Source organism: Pelobates fuscus, chromosome 12 (genome assembly GCF_036172605.1).
Source record: "Pelobates fuscus isolate aPelFus1 chromosome 12, aPelFus1.pri, whole genome shotgun sequence".
NCBI classification, from domain to species: Eukaryota; Metazoa; Chordata; class Amphibia; order Anura; family Pelobatidae; genus Pelobates; species Pelobates fuscus.
This window is the reverse complement of record NC_086328.1, coordinates 46,186,948-46,204,014: the sequence shown is the minus strand read 5'-3', so window position 1 is coordinate 46,204,014 and position 17,067 is coordinate 46,186,948. Positions and strand designations below refer to the sequence as shown.

Here is a 17,067-nt window from a genome sequence, read left to right as displayed (position 1 = left end):
TTTTTTTTCGTTTTTTGGTAAAAGCTATGCTTTTGAAAGAGTGGGACAAACTTTCTTGGCTGGAGACATATTAACATTCAGAGTTTATTAAATATAAGTGCTGCACAGTTTATGGTGAGGATGTGTGTACAGGTACATGCCTCGGCTCTAGCATTATAAGGCCTCAGGGATGCATGACTGAATCTGTGCAGGGTCAACCAAGCCTTTAGTTAGAAAGATTATTAGTGTACAAACCATCTATGCTTCTTTGCATACATTTGCAGCAATCTCTAAAATGTCTACAGCTATAAGCAGATATTTGTAAAAGCCTGTCACTCTGTCACAGGAGGGTTCTTATGCTTCCTTGGGGTGGGCAGGGGGGCTTTTATGATACTATTTTCATACAGGAGAGCTGTACCACGTCCGCCTCCAGTCCACAATGCAGTCAGGTTAAGGAAGATCTGGTTAAGGAAGTGGGCTTTGGAATGGAGTAACTGCTGTCACCCCCTGATGGTGGCCTTGGTGCTTCCCCCATGCCTGTAAAATGTAAGTGTTTTACACACAGCATACTCTATGCAAATGTACAGTTGTGGTGGAATCTCGGTAAAAATAAATTTAGTAGGCCGAGATTGCCACGTGGTATGTGTACGTGCATATACTGATGTATCGGTCGGTTGGTTGCACGTGGCAACGATACAATCAGTAGTGTACGGAGCATGTGCGAGAATACCAGATGTAGTATTCCCCTCCTCCATTGTGCTGGACAAGCCATGTGGTCAAACCGGAAGTTAGTCTTTGTTCGGTTGATTGGGTAAGAATGTGTGGGTGGAGCTTATTATGGGTGGAGTTATATGCCTATATAAGGGACTTACACTGTTGTTCGGGGCTCAGATCTTGTTGTATTTTGGTGACATTAGTCCCTCTGAGTCCCGGTCGGTGAATCGAATAAAGAATCTCTTCCTTCCTGAAGAAACCTGTGTCCATCTCTCTGTGCTCGGCTTCCGTCAGTTTCTCCGGTATCACAGTGACTTACAGGCTCACTGCTTTCTTTCAAAGAATGTTTGCCTGAATCAATTAAGTAAACTTACAAAAGCAAATCTGCAACATGTATTGGCATGCACAAGGGTTTCATGAATGTTCTTTTACATAACATAATGGAGTACAAACTTGTATGACCGTTGTACGACTGAATATCTGGGGAACATCCTTTAGACCAAGAAAATAAGTTCAGCGGGTGTGGGAATTTTCATTTAGTCGTTGCTCAAACGTACAAGAACGTAAAAGCACATGGTCTCTTTTAAAAGGACACATGCCATGTGTGCCATGTCATGATTCCCTTTTATTCCAGAGGTTTGGTCCTTAAGGGGTTAAAGGATCACTATAGGGTCAGGAACACAAACATGTATTCCTGACCCTATTGTATTAAAACCACCATCTAGCCCCCATGGCCCCTCATGCCTCCATAAATATAGCAAAATGTTACTGTATTCAAGCCAGAAGTTGTATATCTGCAGTCTGTTTACCTAAATAAATAAAGCAGTCTGCTGACTTCATCAGAAGTGGTAGCCTGACCCAATCACAATGCTTTCCCATGGGATTGTCTGAGACTGACAAGTAGGCAGATCAGGGGCAGAGCCAGCATGATTCAAACACAGCCCTGGTCAATCAGCATCTCCTCAGCTGAATTGAATCAATGAATCTCTATAAGGAAAGTTCAGTATCTGCATGCAGAGGGAGGAGACACTGAATGTTTGGATGCATTTTAGGCAGCCATGACCCAGGAAGGATCTCGAACAGCTATCTAGGGAGTGGCCAGTGAAGTTATCACTAGGCTGTAATGTAAACACTGAATTTTCTCTGAAAAGACTGTTTACAGCAAAAAGCCTGAAGGTAGTGATTCTACTCACCAGAACAAATTCAATAAGCTGTAGTTGTTCTGGTGACAATAGGGTTCCTTTTAAGAAACTACACAGAAATTGAAAGCATTAACCCTGCGCCCGAAGAATACAACATTCAACAGTATTCTTTGTGCAATGAAGTTTTTCTAGGATTCTATAAATGTGAATGGATATTAGGATAAACACTTGTAGTGTGTATTTTGTTTTATACACTATAAAATAACAATGGCTTTGCAGTACTTATTAGGTCCACAATTGAGTGTTTCTCCCCTTAACAAGTTTCACATCTCAGCCTCTATGGCGGGCTGGCCTCTGCTGTCATTTACCAATCAGTACTGTAGTTTATTTTTTATTTTTCTGCCGTACCGGATTCAAAAGTGTAAACTACAGTGTTCCAATACTGCCAAAACTTCCAACGTGTTTCAACTGTCCCAGCAGCTTCCTCAGGGCTGTAATGTACAACCTTAACAAATTTTATATTTTGTGAGTGCAAAAAATCCCAAGAGAATACTGAAGATGGACAACAGCTCAAATAACTTGCCCTTCAATGGGTTCCCTGCTCAGTTCTCAAATAGGTGTTGGCTCCTTTTGTGCCATTACAGAGAGAACCTAAATCATTTTGTAAATTGGACAAATTCAAAATGCAGGCTGGCTCCCTCTGCAAAAGAGACACAAACCCCAGTGATTTGTTTCATCCTTTACCCCTCTATGGACCGTGAGCAAGGGGTCCATGTCTAGATACCCCTACTACCTTAGAGGAAAAAAAAGCGGAGCACAATGGAACACTGATAATTTACATATGGCTTGCCTTTCAGTGGGTCTCTGCTCGAATATCAAGCTGGTATTTGGCACAAGATGAGCCAAAACCAGTTTGAGAACAGTGTGGACCCAGCAAGGGGCAAGCCATTTGAGCTATAGTCTTCAATTTTCTTCTCAACTTTTTTATCAACATGTGTGCTGAGCTGCAGTATGAGGCTCTATTGAGAGCTTAACCTAACCAGTTTCACTAAACTGTGAACAGGGCTAGGTGTAAACTGATATCAGCCACAGTACAGCTGCTGTCAGTTCATTGTGCAGCACAATCTTGCTACATTTATTGTGCAGCACATCTGCTAATAAGGGAGGTGATGTAAGCATGGTTATAGAGCGCTTCCTCAAATGGTCCACCTCCATCAATCTCGTTGCAAGTTAATGGGACACATATTGCCCCAAACACTCAAGCATGCTGTGTTGGTGTTACTGTTGACTCAGGTCTTTTTCTCCTCACATCCAGTCTGTCTCCAGATTCTGTAGTTTCCACCTTAAAGGACGACTATAGTGCCAGGAAAACAAACTAGTTTTCCTGGCATTATAGGGTCTTTAGGTCCTCCCCCCACCTTCAGGGTCCCACTCACGCCGGGCTCTAGGGGGAGGAAGGGGTTAAACGCTTACCTTTCTCCAGCAATGGGCTCCCTCAGCGCTGGGGGACTCTCCTCCCTCTTCCGACGTCATCCGCTGAATGCGTATGTGCGTCAAGAGCCACACGCGCATTCAGTCAGTCCATAGGAAAGCATTTCTCAATGCTTTTCTATGGATGGCAGCGTCTTCTCACTGTGAAAATCAGTGAGAAGTAGGGATTGACCGATTATCGGCCAATAGAGATACCGATATTGCCGATAATACACACCAGTACCGTCGGACTCATTACAAGCCCGGCGGTCCTGGGGGGCCCGCAGGAAGCGGTTACTTACCTCCCAGCAGCTCCCTGTGCAAATCTCGCAAGTACCGCAGCCGCAGAGCGTTGCCATGGGTTACCATAGCAACGCTCCGTGCGGCACGCAGACCGGGAGCTGAAGGGAGCTGCTGGGAGATAAGCAACAGCTTCCTGCGGGCCCCCCTGCAGTGTGCGTGTGTCTGCATAATGACTGCAGTGTGCGTGTGTCTGCATAATGACTGCAGTGTGCGTGTGTCTGCATAATGACTGCAGTGTGCGTGTGTCTGCATAATGACTGCAGTGTGCGTGTGTCTGCATAATGACTGCAGTGTGCGTGTGTCTGCATAATGACTGCAGTGTGCGTGTGTCTGCATAATGACTGCAGTGTGCGTGTGTCTGCATAATGACTGCAGTGTGTGTATAATGACTGCAGTCATTATACACACACACACGCACACTGCAGTCATTAGACAGGCGCGCACACATCGTTCCCCTGTCTACACACACTACATCCACTACATATGGCATGTATATCTTGTGCATTTACCTTTACAAATAGTTTGTATTTTTTCAAAATGGTAAATGTGCAGAACATCGGCAAGTTATCGGCCTGAAAGTTCAGATTATCGGAATCGGCTCTAAACAATCAATATCGGTCAATCCCTAGTGAGAAGCGCGGATGCACCTCTAGCGGCTGTCAATGAGACAGTCACTAGAGGCTGGATTAACCCCAATGTAAACATAGCAGTTTCCCTGAAACTGCTATGTTTACAGCTGCAGGGTTAACCCTAGAGGGACCTGGCACCCAGACCACTTCATTGAGCTGAAGTGGTCTGGGTGCCTATAGTGGTACTTTAAATATTGGCTGCATTTGCCCTTCTGTAACTCAAACAATTAAAAGCACTTGTTCATGCACTCCTTTCCTGAATTGAAGTACCTTAAGCTAGGGAAAGGAATCACAGTAGTAAAGTCCAGTCACTTAAAACACACACCTTCAGGAAAGCTTACCATCTTCCTGGGTTTCTCTCATTTCACTGCTTTCCACCAAACATGGAATCGCGCTACTGTGCATGCGCGAAACGGTTTTGGCGCCAAATTTAAAAATTCGAATATAAAGCTGTGCAGAACATTTCTGACTCCAAGGGTGGGTGTACAGTTCTGGTTCTCCGTGTCACCAGCCCTACTACACGCACCTTAGGTGATTTAAGGTGAGATTTAACTCTTTAAACTCTCCTTTTATTCACCTATAATGTTGCATGCTTCAATTTATATATTTATACATATTTTTTTATTTTACTATTCTGGTGTTTACACAGATATGTCCAGTCCTATATCTCCGGATAAAGACGATAAAGACAAGATGTCAACATCTGTCCCCCAAAAAGCCACAAGCAAGTCTAAGCACTTATGTTGTCTGCAATGTGCTGTACCTCTACCTGACGGATGCTGCAAAAATACATTTTTATCAGTGCTCTACAGAATTGCTAGAGAAAGCAGACTGATATGGCATCCTCCTGGGCTGGTTTCAGGATAATTTGTCCCAGACATTTGAGTCTTTTAAAGATGCTGTGAAGAAAGAACCGGCTATTCAAGACAAACTGCCTAAAAAATGTAGGAGGAATAGATCTCCTTCTGTGTCTGACTTCTCTTCAGGAGAATGCTCTTTTTCTTCACCTTCTGATATTTCCAGCCTGGAGGAGGAGGGCTTTCCACCAGAAGAGCTGAAGAATTTATTAATGAAGTGACGACAGCTGTACAAGAAACTGAACCTACCAAGGGTAAGGTTAAAGGTTTCCCGATGTCACCTAAAATCTTGGATCTCCTTCATAGAGAATGGAAGAATCCTGAAAGACGTGCGTTTATTTCAAAGCATTTTAAACTGCTGTTCAAGCTACAGTCTGAAGAAAAATGGGAAGATCTTCCTAAAGTAGATATTCAGATTGTCCAGCTGTCAAAGAAAACCACTATACCCATTGGCGAAGTCTCTGGACATAAAAACCCAATGGACAAACAAGCCAAAACTTTGTGTAGAAGAATATTCCAAGCCGCAGGATCAGTGCAGAGCCGAAATTGCAGGTTCAGCGGTTCTCAGTGTTTGGCTACAAGCCCTGGAAGATTCCCTTATGGGAAAATCCGATACAGATCCTTCCCATCTCATGTTCCTACTGAAATTATCCAATGAATTCCTTTCGGATGCCTCTGAGTTTCTTCGTTCATCAGCAAGAATTATGGGGTTGTCGTCAGTGGCCAGAAGATCACTTTGGCTACGAACATGGACAGCTGATTCAGCGTCTAAGGCAGCCTTATGTGAATTACCCTTTGAGAGGAACAAACTTTTTGGTACTCCTTTGGAAGACATTATTAGACAGATGTCAGAAACAAAGCCCTACCTCTGGAATCAAGAACCCAGGGATATAAAAGATTTCAGTACAAGGGTCAGAAGTACTTTCGTTACCAAGGGCGGTTTCGCAGGTTTCAAAAACATGGTGGAAACAGCAGCCAGTGTTCTAGACAAGAATCCAACAGGCAAGACAAAAAGAGGAAGTTTTGACGCCAAAAGAGTGGGAGGGCGCCTTCGGTTCTTCGCCCACGAATGGAAAAAGAGTACTTCAAATGGGTGGATTATAAGAACAGTTTCAGAAGGTTACAGAATAAAGTTTTCGACAAGACCACATCCATCCTTACTACTGTCAAGCTATCCTTCAAGGAAAAAAACAGAGGCACTCCTAACAGAAGCTCTTCTTCTTTTAAGAAAAGATGTGGTAGAGAAGGTACCCAAACGTTGGGAATTTCAGGGAGTTTACTCACACTTTTTCCTGGTTCAAAAACCAGATGGATCCTTTCGGATGATCCTAGACCTAAAACAAGTCAACATCTGCATACCGTACCAGAAGTTCCGTATGGAAAGTATTCTGTCTGTAATGCACATTTTACAAAAAGGAGATTACATGGCAAAGTTAGATTTAAAAGATGCTTACCCCCATGTACCGGTTTCAGAATCTTCCCGGAAGTTTCTCAGATTTGCGGTTCTAACAAGAAGGCGAAGGATTCTCCATTTGCAATTCAAGGCTCTTCCCTTTGGCCTGTCCTCAGCTCCTCGAGTTTTACAAAGATCCTGGCACCCGTAGCAGCAGTTTTACGTCTGAAAGTTATCTCGATTGTTCCATACCTGGACGATTGTTTCTTGCAAGCCCAATCAAAACAACTGCTAAAATTTCATCTCAAGATTGCGATGAAGGTTTTAAAAGATCACGGGTGGATCCTGAACCTGAAAAAAATCCAAGTTGACTCCGTCACGGAGTCTAGAATTCTTGGGTCTTCGGGTAGAATCACAGTCCCTCTCTCTTTTTCTACCAATAGAGAAACAAATGAGGATTTTAAAAGCCGTATCAAAGCTGCAAAAAAAACTAAGCTCAATCAGGGATGCTATGAGGTTACTAGGCCTCCTCACTTCTGCAATCCCGGCAGTGGCCTGGGCAAAGGCAGAATCAAAACCATTACAATGGGACATTCTTTCCCAATGGACCCGAAAACAGGAAGATCTAGACTCTGCCTTCCACCTATCCGAAGTGGTAAAAAATCAACTGAACTGGTGGAAAGACCGAAGCAACATTTCAAAAGGCCTATCGTTTGCACAAAAACAGTGGATTACGATAACCACAGATGCCTCCCAGACTGGTTGGGGCGCCCATCTAGGTTCTCAGTTCCATCAAGGTATTAGGAACAGAGAAGAGGCATGCGCTTCCTCAAATTTCAGGGAATTAAAAGCGGTTTGGAAGGCACTGGTATCCTTCAGTTCAGTCATCACCAATCAGACAGTGAGGATTCAGTCGGACAACGCCACTACAGTGGCTTATTTAAATCACCAAGGAGGCACAAAGGTAAAAGCTCTACAAGATCTCTGCTACCGTATAATGTCTTGGGCCCTAGCGAATCTTCTCGCAATATCAGCTATGCATATCAGAGGGTCTCTAAAAGTTATTGCAGACGACCTCAGCAGAAGTCATTGGTCTCAGGCAGACTGGGCGCTATGATACCAAGTTTTCTTGGAGCTGGTTTTACGCTTCGGCAGGCCAGAGATAGACTTGTTGGCCACAAGGATAAACAGAAAAGTACAGAGATTTGCTTCTCTCCAAGCAGGAGATTACCCAGATGTCCTAGACGGTCTATCGAGGTCTATCGATCCCTTGGAACTTCGACTTGGCTTATGTTTTCCCTCCTATCGCTCTTATACCACGGATTGTTTAGAAAATAAGATGGGAGAAGGCAAGAATTTTAGCAGTCCTGCCCTTCTTGCCGAACAGAAGTTGGTTTTCAGAAGTGGAAAACATGACCATCTCACGTTGGCCTCTCCCAGTCTCTTCAAACATATTAGAGAATGTGACTCTTCCCGTAGAAACCCTGGAAATGTTTCACCTGACGGCATGGTTGCTGCAAGGATGATCCTTCAAGGACATGGTCTTTCAGACCATTTATGTAACGTTTTGTTGTCTTCTGTCCTCTTGTCCACTTCGAAAATCTATTTCAGGGTTTGGATGAAGTTCAGAACCTGGTGTTCACTTCGAGGTTCGGATCCTGCCAAAGCATCAGTCCCGGAAATCTTTATTTTTTGCAGGATGGGTTTGAAGCTGGCCTAGGGGTATCTACGCTGAAAGGCCGGATTTCAGCTCTTAGTCACTTCCTGGTTTGTGACATTGCCTCAAACATGCTTGTACGAAGGTTTATTGAGTTCATACGGTTGAAGAGGCCTCCCAAGTTAGTACCTTTTCCTACCTGGGATTTGTCTCTGGTGCTTCAAGCCCTTTGTGAACCACTGTTTAAACCATTACTTCAGGTCCCCATTAAGCTGCTTACCTTCAAGACGGCCTTCCTGGTAGCTATCACTTCCGCTAGGAGAATAGGTGAGATCCGAGCTCTATCTTCTTCTCCGGAGTTCACCATATTTCATCAAGAAAAAGTGGTCCTGCATCCCAGGCCTTCTTTTTTGCCTAAGGTTATCTCAAGTGCTGCGATTAACCAACCTATTATTCTGCCGGCCTTTTGTCAATCACCTACATCGGATCTGGAAAGAAAGTAGCATCTCCTGGATGTTAGAAGATCCCTGAAGATCTACCTTCAGAAGACTCAGGGGTTTAGATCCTTAGATCATCTTTGTCTCCTTTCAAGGCAAATACAAGGGTTGTGCTGTCTCCGGACCCTCGTTGGCTAGATGGCTGACAAATACCATCAGGTTGGCCTATCACTCTAAAGGGATTCCTCTTAAATTCCCGTTAAAGGCTCATTCCACTAGGGCTATGGCAACCTGCTGGGCTGAAAGAGTAGCAGCATCACCTGAAGACATCTGCAAAGCGGCTACTTGGTCTTCCTTGCATACCTTTATCAAGCATTATAGGCTGGACATATTCTCATCATCTGAGGCTGCTTTTGGGCGTAAGGTGCTGCAAGCTGTGGCCTGCTGAGTCCCCACCCTTTATTTTGTTGCAGGGATCTTGCTATATCCCACTTGTGAGTACTGCCACTATACGAAGGGAAAAACAGTAATTTTACTTACCGTAAATTCCTTTTTTTCTTAGTATAGTGGCAGTACTGGCTTTCCCTCCGCTTTCATATGGATTAAATGAATTTGCATTATTCAGTCTCCGTTTGGTTCTTTTTTATTACTGCTGTGTGATTCTGGCTTGCAGGTTTTATGGAGGCAGCAGGCGGAGCACAGCTATAAAATTCAAAGAAGGGGGAGCTTCTTGTCCAAGACCGTAAGGAACATCCCACTTGTGAGTACTGCCACTATACTAAGAAAAAAAGAATTTACGGTAAGTAAAATTACTGTTTTTCCCTTCGTATAGTGGCAGTACTCACAAGTGGGATATAGCAAGATCCCTGCACCTCTTGTATGTTAATTACTAATTACTTGTCAAATACCCCAATTTTATAATAGGAATAAGTTGGCAAAATAAAATTGTGATTTTTTTTTTTTTTTTTTGCAATTTATTTTTGTCTTACTGTCAACAATTCCCAGAAAATTTACCTTATTCATCTGCAAACTGCTAGATTATCTTTTACCAGGTTACATTTTCTTCTGCGGTGTCAGCTTTATAAATAGTTCTTATGCGCTAGAGAATTTTTCTGTATCGAACAGCTGTTAGTGCAGTTATGTCACACAGATTTTTAGTTATTTTTACATCTTGAACTGACTACACATGTCGCCAGGGTGTGATGGGAGAAATCTTGCTACTAGCAAGTTGTTTTTGTTTTTTGTCACTCGGATGCTGCTTTTCCTTTGACTACATAATTCAATAAATTTAAACTTCGGATACTTCTGACACTGCGTTGGTGGGGTTTTATTATTTATTTTTTCTTTAAAGGGACACATAAAGCATTATCACAAATGTGTCCCTTGTAGAAGCTTTATGTTGCTTTGTGTCACAACAATTTTTGTACAAACAATTGGTTGTGGGCGGGAAACTATGCAAGTTGGTTAATTGCAGTCTGCATATACAGGACTGCTGCAGACAATGCTATGAACATATGCAACATTTCTCTATTAGATGTTGATGTTCAAGCATGTGGCTTCAGGGCAACAGCCCTTCATCACTCCACTGTTTCGTCTGCCAATTATATCCTTTTTTTTATTTTTATTTTTCTCTTCTAAACTCTAATTCCATTGAATAACTGTGATAGTAGTATAGAATGTCAGTGTGATCTCCAGAGTGTTTCAGCATGTAATCCATGCGTGTGTCCAATATTTAATTCATCTGGGTTACTGATCCCATGTCACATGGGGCAGCAAACTCGAAATGTTCAGTCAAAATGTATTTAAAGGATCACTATAGTAAACATATAAAATTAAGAAAGACAGGTCTCCTTGCCTTCTTTCTTTTATATGAACTTGTCCCTAATAAAAATAAATTTGAGCCTTTTTTTTTTTTAAAACTTAAAACTTACCTCCATTCCAACGCCCCTTGCCAGGCCACGTCCCTTTTTTGTCAAAATGACGAAATTGCAGGGACCAATAGGATGCTTTGCTTTGAGAAGCATCATTGTGCTCTGGTGTGCATGCGCGGCTTTGCGCTGCACCAATCAGGTTCTTCATAGAGCGGCATTGAATGCCGCTCTATGAAAGAACTGAGCGCTCTACTGCGCAGTATGTGCGTTCGGGAGTTGACTGACAGCTCAGCTCGGTGTCTGCCCGCCCCTCCTACGGCAACCCTCCAGCCCAGAGTATGGATGCAAACACTATATATAGATCTTTCTCTCTATATCTATATTTGTATACAAACACACACTTTTTATATAAAGATTGTTAAACATATACACACACACACACACTATCTCTTTCTCTTTCTATCTTTGACCCTCCCCTCCTGCTCAGTCATCGGTCTTCAGCCTGTCGGCTCGAGCCGATGCTGTGTGCAGGAGATCTTATCTCCCACACTGTAGTATCTTCATTGCTGACAGGCTCCGGGGTACTACTGGACATAGGAGGCGCGTTCACAGTGCTTCCCATCATCTGTCTGCTGATGGCAGGTTTGTCTTCACCCAAGCGTGAAGACGTCAAACGTGAAGATGAATGCAAATTATGCATTCATCAACTCGGAAGTCCCTCTGGTGGCAGTCTGAGTGCAACACCTCCAGTTGCAAACACTGTATTTTCTCAGAGAATAGTGTTTACATGAGAGGCTGCAGGGAGCTATAGTTCTCACCTGAACAACCTCATTAAGCTGAAGTTGTTCAGGTGACTATAGTGTCCCTTTAATGAACTCTGATTTGTAACTAAATGTTATGCCATATTTTGTTTACATTACAAATAACATTCTATTTTCCCCATAGTATTGTTTTAGACCCTGTAGGGGTTAATCCCATATAATTGCTGTTATTTCTGAAAGCTATAAAACTGTCACACTTTTGTGGTGTTTTTTTTTACTCATTCTGGAAATTTGGAAGTTTTTAACCACTCTTGTGAAGCTTATTTCATAGAAGGAGCAGCCAATAAACTTCTTGAAAAGTAACAAAGAATCTTCAAATCTCTACCTTTAAAGACAACTAACATAAAAACAGGACAGTTAAAAATGATTTCAATGCCCGTGGGAGCAGATGGTACTCTAACTGGGACATAGTCTATCAAGTATCACCAGATATGTTTTATTCTTTATAGTAACACTGTCCAGAAAAGTACAGTATAGCAGTATCTTTATAATGTAAACTACTTGTTACATTTCAGCTTTAATCAGATTTACTTAAATACCAGGTTTTTGTTTTTTGTGTCTTTAGCCTCCATGAAGAGATAATAGACTTTTACAAATATATGTCCCCGCGACCGGAAGAGGAGAATATGAGGATGGAGGTTGTCAGTAGAATTGAAAATGTCATTAAGGAGTTATGGCCAAATGCAGATGTAAGTATAACTTTGACAATGAGCTGTCCCTGAGTAGATGAGCACAGTGTCTCAATTCATCGACTGAGTGTCAGCTTATCTTTAAACTGCTTAAATACTGTTTTACATGAATTGCACATTAATACTTAATAGTCTGGCATTATATGTACATAGCCCATAAACTTTAGACCTGTTTTCGAACCTATAGGGCAAGATTTAATGCTTTAGCGAATATAAGGCTTCTAAAACAATTGTACAGGCATATTAAAGTTTATTTTGTCTTAAAATGTCTTTTTACTGCTTTAGGTGCAAATATTTGGAAGCTTCAAAACAGGACTTTATCTTCCTACAAGGTAAGAATCTATTTAACAAAATATCGATAACCTCGAAAATTTTGAAGGGACACTAGAAGCATCAGAACAACTTCAGCTCTTAATGAAGCCGTTTTGGTCTATTAATCATGCCTCTGCAGTATCAATTCTCTGCCATTTAGGAGTTAAATCACTGTTTATGCAGCTCTAGTTACACCTCCCCTGGTTGTGACTCACATTTTCATTTTCAATGAGTGTTAAGTTGTTTTAGACGTTTATCACTTGCGCTAAAAAATGAACGTTACTCACACAGGATGCTACTGTGGGGTCTAGAAGGCTTTTAAATGAACAGGATATAAAAGTCTACATTAAGCAAACTATGCAATAAAATAAGCTTTAAATATGAAATCTCTATTTACATGAATTGTTGAGAGGCTGTGCAAGCCACATGCAGGGAGGGGTTAGTAGGGCTGCATATAGAAAGCTATTTCACTCCCAAATGGCAGAGAATTGAGCATTGATGTTGCAGGGTTTTAATCTATACACCAAAACTGCTTCATTGAGCTAAGTTGTTTTGGTGACTATAATGTCCCTTTTTAGGTTTGTCCTCAAAGAGCAAACTTTAAATGAAAACAACTGTATTTTTCATTAAAGGAGCCCTATAGTGCCAGGAAAGCAAACTCGTTTTCCTGGCACTATAGGGTCATTAGGTGCCCCTCACCCTCAGGTAAAATGTGTAGAGTGGACATTTTTAAGATTTGTTATTTGAGAGCCATTATTCAGAATAATCTTAAAGGCCACCTGTCGTGTCCAAAACTAAAAAAAAAGTGTGGGAAACTACTACATGCTTAAAACTTAATATATACAGTGTTCTTGCAATTATTTCAATTTAATTCATATTAAAGAATAGATTTTTTCTCCCATCTGTCCATAATATGGCTCACTCTATGCTGAATTGGCTTGCCTGCTTGAGGAATCTTCCCCCAAGCAGGGCAAGTTGGTGAAGAGTGTGGGCAGACTGGAGGCGAATATTACAGAAGTTTAGCACCAACCTCTGAGATCACAGGGAGGAGGAGAGGGTCATGGAAGTGTTAAAATGTTAGTGTAGTCTTAAAGAGAACATGGCATTTTCTTCTGAGGAAATTTAGAATAAATGTGGCATAGGGCAGAACATCAAGGTAAGTGTCAAACTGTTCTTACAGTTTGACAGATTACTGGACTACCGCACCCTAATGTGCCTAGACTATGCATGAATGTTGCTCACTGAGGTTCACCTGGGAAGTAGCTATGGCTAATAAATGTAATTGTTTCCTCTTAGCGATATCGACCTAGTGGTGTTTGGGAAATGGGAGAATTTACCACTTTGGACTCTAGAAGAAGCTCTTCGGAAGCATAAAGTAGCTGATGAGAATTCCGTGAAAGTTCTTGACAAAGCCACAGTGAGTTGATTTTATTTTATTTGGTTGTAGCTTTTCAGGTGATATTGGAAGAAACCGTAAATCCTGTTGCTCACTTTTATTTTATTTTTTTAAATATTTTTAGGTTCCGATTATTAAGCTGACAGATTCCTTCACAGAAGTTAAAGTGGATATCAGTTTTAATGTACAGAATGGGGTAAAAGCAGCCCAGCTCATCAGGGATTTTATCAAGGTAGGCATTCTGATAAAATAAAAAATTGAAGACGCAATGTTCAATGCTTTGTGTAGTCGAACTTGAAATGGTTGTCTAAAAAGGTTGTGTATTGAAAAACCTCAACTACTAGGTCCATTTTTATGTGGTCCTTCAGTAGTGGCTAACATAATTGTTATGTTTAACCATCCATGGGAGTTGCATTTCAGAAACAGCTGATGGTTTTTTGTCTTTTTTTTTTTTTTGCGTAAGAAATAACTTTAACCCCTTCCTGACCTCGGACGTGCAGGGTACGCCCGACAAAAAACGGCAGTTAATGACTGTGGACGTACCCTTGCACATCCGTGGCTAAAATGACCTGGGTACTCACCTGGACTGGCGATCTCGGTCGGGGGGAACTGCCGGAGACCCTAGCAGTCCCCCTGCAGCAGCTCCAGCCTCTCTTGCCCTCCAGGGCCATGTGATCACCATGATCCCATGGCTGCAATAGGAGTATATGAAGCTGCCTGCAGTGGGACTGCCTGAGCAATCAGGCAGTCCCCCTGACACCTAAAGTGTAAAAAAAAAATATGTATAATGTATTATAAAACCATTAAAGCATTTTATAATATATTATACATATGATTGCATTATAAGTGTACTTTGAGATATATGCATAATATAAAATGCTTTAATTATTTTAGAATATATTATAAATATATAGGAAATAGTGTGTGTGTGTGTGTGTGTATTATATCAAATAAGTGTGTGTGTGTGTATTATATCAAATAAGTGTGTGTGTGTGTGTATTATATCAAATAAGTGTGTGTGTGTATTATATCAAATAAGTGTGTGTGTGTGTGTATTATATCAAATAAGTGTGTGTGTATTATATCAAAGAAGTGTGTGTATTATATCAAATAAGTGTGTGTGTATTATATCAAATGTGTGTGTGTGTGTATTATATCAAATGTGTGTGTGTGTGTGTATTATATCAAATACGTGTGTGTGTGTGTATTATATCAAATACGTGTGTGTGTGTATTATATCAAATACGTGTGTGTGTGTGTATTATATCAAATACGTGTGTGTGTGTGTATTATATCAAATACGTGTGTGTGTATTATATCAAATACGTGTGTGTGTATTATATCAAATACGTGTGTGTGTGTATTATATCAAATACGTGTGTGTGTGTATTATATCAAATACGTGTGTGTGTGTATTATATCAAATACGTGTGTGTGTGTATTATATCAAATATGTGTGTGTGTGTATTATATCAAATACGTGTGTGTGTGTGTATTATATCAAATACGTGTGTGTGTGTGTGTATTATATCAAATACGTGTGTGTGTGTGTGTATTATATCAAATACGTGTGTGTGTGTGTATTATATCAAATACGTGTGTGTGTGTATTATATCAAATACGTGTGTGTGTGTGTATTATATCAAATACGTGTGTGTGTGTGTGTGTATTATATCAAATACGTGTGTGTGTGTGTGTATTATATCAAATACGTGTGTGTGTGTGTGTATTATATCAAATACGTGTGTGTGTGTGTGTATTATATCAAATACGTGTGTGTGTGTGTGTATTATATCAAATACGTGTGTGTGTGTGTGTATTATATCAAATACGTGTGTGTGTGTGTGTATTATATCAAATACGTGTGTGTGTGTGTGTGTGTGTGTGTGTGTGTGTGTGTGTGTGTGTGTGTGTGTGTGTGTGTGTGTGTGTGTGTGTGTGTGTGTGTGTGTGTATATATGTCCTGATGAACGCTCCATGAGGAGCTGAAACGTTGACGTCCTGAACTGAATAAAAGAAAACTTGTATTATTGAGAATTCCTGGAGTGCCGGTATTTTTTGGATATATATATATATATATATATATATATATATTAGATCAAGTACAACTGTACCCCTCAAGTTTAGGTTTTATGGTAATTTTTAAAGTTACGTGGTCAAACAAAAGATTTGTCAATTTATATTTTTGTAAATTGCTACTTGCTAGATTGGCTGTGTTGCCTTTGAGATGGTATGGCAACCCAGAAATTCAAATTAACCCTATCATGACATACCATTTGTAAAAGTAGACCAACCCTATTCAAAATGGGGTATGTCCAATCTTTTGTAGTAGCCACTTGGTCACATACACTGGCCAAAGTTAGCATTCATCTTTGTTTGTGTGTGAAAAATGCAAAAAAAGAATATGAACGCTAACTTTGGCCTGTGTTTGTGACTTAAGTGGCTACCACAAAAGACTGGACAATACCCCATTTTGAATACCCTGGGCTGTCGACAAATGGTATGTCATGGTGGGGTTAATTTTAATTTCAAGGCTGCCATATTGTCTCAAAGGCAACATAGCCAATCTGGCAAATGGCAATTTACAAAAACAGATATTGGCAAATCTTATGTTTTGACCCTCTAACTTTCCAAATAACCATAAAACCTACACTTGAAGGGTACTGTTGTACTTGTGAGACATTACTCTAAACAAAAGAGTGTTTTAGAGTAGCAAAATGTATTATGCTGATATCAACTGTAAAATGGCAGTTTGTGTTAAAAAAAAAATAAAAAAATTAATATATATGATTTTGTCATCCTGATGAAAGCCCATATATTGGGGCTGAAACGTCGATATTTTAAATGATATAGAATAAAAGTTAGATTTTATTTTTACTATCAAGTCCTTGGAGTGCGGTCATTTCCAATCATTTTTTTGTATCCTGTGCCTGACCAGCACCGGGCATTTACTCTCTAATCCAGGATTATATTTATATAATTTTGGCCAGGGTTTGTGGCTACTAAAAAAGAGTAGACATACCCTATTTTGAATACTGTGGGTTGTCTACTTAAGAAAAAAAACCAAAAAAAAAAAACCACATATGGATGGATGGATGGGGGTAAATTATATTGGCCAGCTTCAAAAATGATCTAAATAGGACATGGATGCATGATGAAGAGCTGAGAAAATTCCAAGTTGGAAAACTGGAATGCGCACCCTCCAAATAACGTCTTTTAACCCCCAGAGAATCTGACACACCTATACGTGGGGGGTATCGCTGTACTCGGGAAATGTTGCTGAACACATATTGGGGTGTTCTTTGGCAGTAACCCTTAAAGTTCTCCGTACAGGTATTCATAAATTGCTATGTGTCAAAAAAAGCACCACACTTTGCAGATGCGTAACAGATTTTAG

At 40.8% G+C, this 17,067-nt stretch overlaps 1 protein-coding gene across 2 annotated transcripts in view; it reads left to right on the top strand.

Annotated features, from left to right (window-relative positions):
* The window catches only part of TENT4B (terminal nucleotidyltransferase 4B), a 63,685-nt gene that overhangs the window by 34,976 nt on the left and 11,642 nt on the right, over positions 1–17,067 (top strand). For both annotated transcript variants that reach the window (XM_063438498.1, XM_063438497.1), the window contains exons 2-5: positions 11,839–11,962; positions 12,248–12,294; positions 13,571–13,691; positions 13,795–13,902. In XM_063438498.1, coding sequence (XP_063294568.1) covers positions 11,839–11,962; positions 12,248–12,294; positions 13,571–13,691; positions 13,795–13,902 — 400 coding nt within the window. The remainder of the gene's footprint in view (positions 1–11,838; positions 11,963–12,247; positions 12,295–13,570; positions 13,692–13,794; positions 13,903–17,067) is intronic.